General features: G+C 30.2%; 1 protein-coding gene across 2 annotated transcripts; it reads right to left on the bottom strand.

The window, feature by feature from the left end:
* Positions 1–4,309: 4,309 nt before the first annotated feature.
* Positions 4,310–7,470, bottom strand: LOC100192245 (homeobox protein SIX1). 2 transcript variants are annotated; one of them, XM_065799919.1, is made up of 3 exons: positions 7,356–7,470; positions 6,600–7,264; positions 4,310–5,125 (listed from the first exon to the last, which is right to left on the bottom strand). In XM_065799919.1, the coding sequence occupies exons 2-3, from the start codon at positions 7,217–7,219 to the stop codon at positions 5,065–5,067; spliced, it is 681 nt and encodes a 226-aa protein (XP_065655991.1). In that variant the 5' UTR covers positions 7,220–7,264; positions 7,356–7,470; the 3' UTR covers positions 4,310–5,064. The 2 variants fall into 2 exon arrangements, with proteins under 2 accessions (XP_065655991.1, XP_065655990.1); XM_065799918.1 differs by having other exon boundaries at positions 6,600–7,466.
* Positions 7,471–7,552: the final 82 nt, after the last annotated feature.

The following is a 7,552-nucleotide window of genomic DNA, read 5'->3' as shown; positions in this document are numbered from 1 at the left end:
CACTTTTAGAACAAGATATTTTATTTAATTTTATTTTTGATCAACCCTACTTGTTTGCATCTATGTAAAGTTATACTTAAAAATCTTTTACTATCTCATATAAACAAAATTCGTTAAACATTTTTATTAAAGTCATATTTATTAAACTTTATTATCCATAATATGAAGTATATGTTATATAATACTTTATCGTGTTATATTTATAGATAACTTATAAGTTATTATTTTTTCTTCGCTAGTATAACGTTCTAACGACAAAACCGTAACTATTGTCTTTTAGAAACCTAGTTTTTAATGAATCGATTTACTTTATAAATTGTATTTACTTTAATTTACTCTCATTATATTGTAAAAAGGAACTAACAAAGTTAAAAAAAAAAAAGTGTGCATATATTGACTAATTTTCAGGAAAATTCCTAATAACTCGCTGAATAAGTAGAAATTCTGTTCATTTATATATGCGCATATATTATGTCAAGCTTTCATTTGATACATTTATATATGCGCATATATTATGTCAAGCTTTCATTTGATACATTTATATATGCGCATATATTATGTCAAGCTTTCATTTGATACATTTATATATGCGCATATATTATGTCAAGCTTTCATTTGATACATTTTTCTTTTCGATAAAGTGAACTTTTTATTTATAAATTATATTATAAAAATGTCAGTCACTGTCATGTCAATGCCAAAATAAGTCATAGCATTGAAATTTTTTTGCATATTTTAAATATCCAAAAAATTTTCAAATTTGGGGGAATATTCATCATATAAATAAAATTTTTAATTAACAATTTGAATTTTTGTGTTATATAATATATATTGTATTCGAACTTTTGATATGTACTTCATTGAAGTATAAGTAAGTAAGAAGTAAGTCTTTAGTTAAATTGTTTTGTGTAACTGTACCAAAAAGATTTGCAGGTTTTTTAACCGAATTTTAAAAATGTTTGCAAACAAAAATGTAGGTAGTTATTATCAATTGGCTCGTACTGGTTTTAGCAAAACTGGTTTAATTTTTGGCTAAAATCTATTGGTTAAATCCATTTGCAAAACCCCTTGCCAGGCAATAGTGAATTGTTATATTTGTAGAAAACTTTGAGTTTATGTTTATATGTTGTTTTAAATGTTACATAACTATTGAAATTAAAAGCAAAAACAAAATAAACGATCTAAATTATTAGTTCAAAATTTTTTTGAGTTGGATTTTTGTTATCGTTTTGTATTTGTATTTTTCGGCCTCAGATATTTTTTTAAACAATGTCTCCCAGTCTTGACTTCTAACATAATTCGAGATAAAAGTGTAGTTTTCCTCGCTCCACACTAATCGAGGAGTTACTTGTTGTTCATTGTTTGCTATTGCTGCTGCAATTGAACCTACAATAGTTAGGTGAGATTGTACCTCCGGGGTAGACCCCAAAGGTTCAGCTTGAGTTAAAAAAATTAATCTGTCTGGTTCGTTGGTTATAATTAAGTCCAAGGCGGACTTTGGTACTTTAACACGTGAATTTCGATAGGTTGGGAAAGTGACAAGTTGCGTAAGATGGTTTTCCTCTAAACAAGACTTGAACTGAATGTCAGGTAAGCTGTTGATCAGTATGTTGACTGCTGTCGAAAAACCTCCTTCAACGTTAATACTTTCATAGCTAATGTGCCTAAAATTAAAGTCACCATAGAGTAATAAGGAGTCCCAACCATTTGTTTTTAGAGCCTCTCTGGCAGTCTGAATTGACTTGGTATTTTCTAGGAGTGCTAGTTCATCGGGGGTCGGTACACCCTAAAAGGAGTGAATGCTTTAAAAAAGAATTCTTTTGCGAGCTTGAGCTTTATCCATAGCTATTCAATGTTTTTTATTAAGTCGTTCAATATTTGTTAGCGTGCATTTAAGATTGTTTTTTATGTAGATAGTTGCGCCACCTCCTTCTATCTTTCCGACCCTATTTCGTTAAAAAATGTTATACCCTGTAATAGCAGTGTCAAAAGCCTCAGTAAACCATGTCTTAGCAAGAAAAGCAAAAAAAAAAGGGCAAACCATGTCTTAGCAAGAAAAGCAAAAAAAAAACGTGCGGCCGTGGCGCAGTGGTGGGTGCGCTTGCTTTATAAGCAGGAGACCCAGGTTCGAAACGAGCTCTGGATATATTTTCGCGTCACGGTAAGGAAGGAGGTGTGAACTTCCTCGTTAAATGCACTTCCGTGGTGCTCTTTGACAAGACCGATAGGACTTCTTGGGGCACCTAAAAAAAAAAGAAAAAAAAAAAAAGAAAAATAAGATGTTGGCGATTATGCTCGGTGGTTGATTGTATTCGAGCTTTCTGCTCGTCAATTTTCGTTTCATTTAGTAAGCATGGATTATTTGCCCGAAAATTGATGTTACTGAAAAACTTTACTGAACAAGTTTAGATTAATTCGGGTTGATGAGATATGACAGTAAAACGTCTAATTGATGGTGATGGTCGAGTTGGGCGTTTTCTTTTAACATTGAGTCTTGATAGTTGTACCGGTTGGGATTGTTGAGACTGACTCAGGTTTGTTTTAGCTGGGGTGGGGGTAAACTTTGATCAACAATATTTGTTGTGATTTTTGATTTTGAGGCATTCCCGATAGCGTTTGCAACGTTCATGACGTTGACAAAGATTGATCTTTGGTGAGCAGCTGACTCTTGTGCATTAACTGGCTTAACGCAGTTAAGGCGTTGATGGATGGCGAAACGAAATGGTGAGATGAGCAGCTTTAATTTTGCGATTTCATCGTTTCGCTCTTTTTTTTTGCGACTCAGTTTGTTAAATTCGTGTTGTTCTGCCTCAGTTCGGTCTTCTCTAGCAAACACATCTTTGTACTCAAGTGTAATGAGACCGTGGTGCCTGGCTTCGATAAGACAAGAGCATGCGATTAAGAATTTTTGACTGTGACCTGCATGAGCTTAATTTTTCTGAGTTCCGTTTGGGTTTTTTATGATTAAAACCTCGGACTCTTACGATAATAGAGGTGTTGATACCAACAGCTCTAAAGAAATAAATTCCGATTATTTTTACTTTCATTAAATATGCTGAAAAAAAGCTCTTTAAAAATAAATTCCGATTATTTTTACTTTCATTAAATATGCTGTTGAAGAGCGATGAGAATAATACCGGTTGAAGTTTTGTTAGTTTGCTAAGAGATTTTTGTAAGGTTTTGTTTCTGCTTCTAAGGTCAAGACTTTGTTTTCTTGAGTTGCAATGCGTGCTTTTACAGCTAGAAATTATGCAAACATTATATAGTCTAGTTGCTCTGTTTTACCGGGTCCTGTGCTTGAGAATCCTTCAGGTTCATATAGACTAGTGATGGGTGTTGTACACGCTTTGACCATAATTGACAGAAAAAAAGGGCTGAAAAATTATTCTCGGTTAGGCGGGATGTTTTTTCTACATATTATCAGCCCCTTAGTCAACTCTCGATATTTCAAACTCTCAGGAGATTGGAAATAAAGTTCGAGATAACAAATAATAAAAGATCGTCCATAAAGTACGTTCGCTCGGTAGGGGGAGAGGGGGTCTGCAAATGGCGTATATGAGATGGGGGGCAGGCGATCAATTATAAAAGTAAGGAAATATTAAATTTAAAAAAAATTCATTGAATTTTGGTAGGTAGTTTAAAGTAGCATAGCTACTTTTAGGAAGGTGGAGGGCATTCAAAAAAGCGTAAGGCAAATGCGTGGGGAAGGAAGGAGGGAGGATGGTGAGGTTCAAAATAAACTATAGTTTAAATATTTGTGCTTTCTAATTCCTTATATAAATGTCAACTACGTAAATGATAAAAATGGTATATTTGTAACAGTTAAAAACTTTACAAGAGTCATTAGACCGGGTCAATAAAAATAAAAGCAATTGCTTTTACTCAGCGTTTTTGGAGTAATTGCTCAGCTTTACGTGAAGAAAAATTTGATTAAAATCCCTCCAATTTTTATTTAAGTAAGGCTGAGCCATTACTGAGTAAAAGCAATTTCCTTTTTTTTTTCACCCGGCCTTTAAACGTTAAAATATTATTTGACAATTAAAACGTTAAAATATTATTAGACAAATATTTGAATTCCTTATGACGTTAAGAAATTTTTTTCAAAATAAACAATCATTCTTTTAGTTGTAACAGTTTTGGTTTCTTTTGTTTTTTAATAATTTTTCTTTTGTCTGTTCATTCAATTAATGTTTCTTTTGGTCTGTTACGTGCAATTAACAATTTATTTGCCTGTTACTTTTCATTAATATTTCTTTTGTCTGTTACATTCCATTAACTTACAGTTTACGTTATATGTAATCAACATTCAAAATTATATTTTCTATTTGCATCCAAAAATTACAATTTGATTATACAAAGAAAATAAAAGTTGTAGATTAAAGTTTGTTTTTAATCGAATCACATTACTATACAATAAAAATATATCACATTACTATATGAAATGTTCATTGTTTGACAAGAACTTGTATCATTTTTACTTGATTAAAAACGGTTAATGGATCTATAGTGGAATTAATTCAAGCTTATTGGTAGAATTGCTAAAGATTACTTTCTTTGTATTTGTATATTTCCTAATGTTTACATCTAATTTTGTATCATTCGTTAATTATTTGCTTCAAAAAAAAATAACATCATACATTATTATACATCATCATACATTAGCTTGGATATTTTAGGTGATTAACATCTTTATTTTGCGTGAGAGATAAAATATATTTACATTTTCTCAAAATAAAATACCGCTTTTTTTGGCAACTTAATTACATCAAGCTACTCTAAAGAACCATTGTCTTGAGCCAAACTGATTCGAGTAGATAAATAAAATAGGTAGGTATCGGAATCCTTGTTGGTAGGTATCAGAAGCGTTGTTATTTTCTATTATAGTTGTAGCTAATACCAGTTTTTTTTTTAATACCTTTGCGTCATTAAACTGTATTGTTCTTTTTAGTTGTATTATTTATGTTGCCGTTATTATTCTCATTATCTGTTTAATTCATTTGTTGATATTAAATTTTTTTGTTTTAATTGAATAATTTTAAAACAGCTTTATTTGGTTGTGACTCACTAGTTATATATATTTGCGCTCAGTCCGGTGTCGTCTGGCCACTGCTCGCTATTAATTGATCTAAACGAGAAAAAGTGAAAACTCGTTAATAGTTAATAGGGGGTGTGAACTTGTCAAAACTAGTAGTTATTTAACTTTATAAGGGGGAATCCATAAGAGGGGGTGATACCCCCAATAGATTTCCATTTAAATTTTTGTAAATATTTTTTTTTTCGTATTTTTATATATTTGACACTACATGTTGTTTATAAAAGAGGGAAATAAGAGGGGGCCTGTTCATAAATTAGACAGGCTGATTAAAAATAATTTAAAATTTTAATAAAATTGTAAGATGGGATTTTTAAAGTGGACTAATAGGATAACAAAATATTACGTCATTTCATAGACACGATAGTATAAAACTGATATTCAAAGAAAAATGTACTAAAAATGTTTTATAATTTGTGGGCTAGCCTGCCCTAAAATCTAAAATATCCCTCTTACTAAATGATCTGGACACACCAGACCTTGCCTCCTCCTTACTATATAGTCTGGGTTCATTCCTGAGTAACAGCGTTGTAACGCAAATTAAAAATAATAAAAATGTATATTTGAAAAAACTTTTGATGGATTTGACATAAATGCTTGGATAAAATCAGTTGTTACAAACTCATAGAGTATGAATTGATCTTTATTAGTCAGACGATTATTTTTAATCGAAAAACGAAACTACATCGTATGATTTAATTTCAATGGGTTTATGATCTTGCAGATATATTCTAATATTTAGCTTTATCATTTAATGTTTAACAACGATTTTTTAAGAATATAGTACTTTCAATAAAAGTCCAAAGCTCTAGATAAAAGTGCATAATGCATTTAACATCTTTTACCTGACGTTATGAACAACGGACTTTAAACATCTTTTGCAATATGAAGAGTACACGGGAAAAAACGGCAGTCACATTTTCAAAGTTTTGAGAAAGTATATAAAAAATCATTTATAAAAGTTTTCATATAAAGCATAGAAGTAAATTAGAAAAAATTATTTCTTGATTAATTTATCTGGAGTTTACATTTTTAACAAAATATTCGTAACTTATATTAAAAAATTTTTTTTTCCTAACTTTATACAAAGACTTTTATAAATGAATAATATATACTTTCTCAAAACTTTTTAAATGTGACTGCCGTTTTTTCCCATGTACTCTTCTTATGTAATGAACAGCCGCACTTTAAAAATTAGTTTTTAAACAATCAAGTCGTGAATAACGAAACCAAAAGTAAAAGTTGGTTTCAAGGAATAAATTTTTTTTAATCTAAATTTTCAAAATGGAATTTAAAATATTATAAAAAGATATTGTATTATAAAAAATTGAAGATTTTCTGCAACTTAAACAATTTTAGATAAAAGATTTTTATACGAAAAATACATGAAATATTATGCAAAACTATACTTCAAGATTCTTTGAAATATATTTTTTTAACTTATATATATTTTTTAATGTTCTATTTTTGAAAATTTTTTTTTATTTAAAATTAAATTAAATGATACCTGATGCTATTCGGTTTTTCATCTCCGCTATCAGATTGAGGTTTGTCTCGCTGTCTACGATTCTTAAACCAATTTGATACTTGAACCAAAGTTAATTCAGTCCGTTTTGCTAGAATTCGTTTGTCTTGGGGAGTAGGATACTTATTGTTTTCATACCAATCTCTGAGAACTTGTCTAGATTTTTCCTTGAAACAATATACGGTTTCTTCCCCATCCCAGATTGTTCTAGGTAAGGGGTATTTTCTTCTTATTCTGTATTTTTCAACAGCACCAAGTGGTCTGCCTCTCATTTTTTCGGCATCCAAATAATGAGCATCGTGCCACATTTGTTGTAAAATTGGGTGATTTTCAGACTTAAATTTATGATTCTCAAGAATATTGTACAATTCTCGGTAACGCTCTTGATACATTGCCACGTGAGCTTTGGCTTTAACAACATGCTCGCTATTTCGAACAATATCATTGCGTGGAATAGACCACAAAAATTTTGCTAATGTATTAAAATCTTGACTTTGAATAAGTGCTTCACAAACGCAATCGATTTGATCATATGTATAGCTAACAATTGCGTTAACGTGTTTTTGTAGTTCAGATGTGTCTAGACTACCAATGGTACTCATGCTATTAATTGATTATATAATTATATCGGTATTAATTAATTTTTCCTAAACAAATTGAAAACCCATATCAAATTCTCTAGTGTCAAATAACGGAAGTATATAATGACAGAAATAAGACAAACACAATAACAGTTACTTGTTAAATATGAGCCTCTAAATATTCTATCTTGTAATAAACTTAGCAATTCATCTTTCCTTGCGTTTCAAATATCACAAAGTTTCTTGTTTCAAATTTCTACGTTTTACTGACGTTTTAGTCTCAACATATTTTTTATATCTTATTGTCAAACGCATAATTTTCTTTAAAAACAAATCACACTGTTAAATAAAATA

This window comes from Hydra vulgaris, chromosome 06 (assembly GCF_038396675.1).
Source record: "Hydra vulgaris chromosome 06, alternate assembly HydraT2T_AEP".
NCBI classification, from domain to species: Eukaryota; Metazoa; Cnidaria; class Hydrozoa; order Anthoathecata; family Hydridae; genus Hydra; species Hydra vulgaris.
This window is presented reverse-complemented; position numbering and strand designations above follow the sequence as displayed.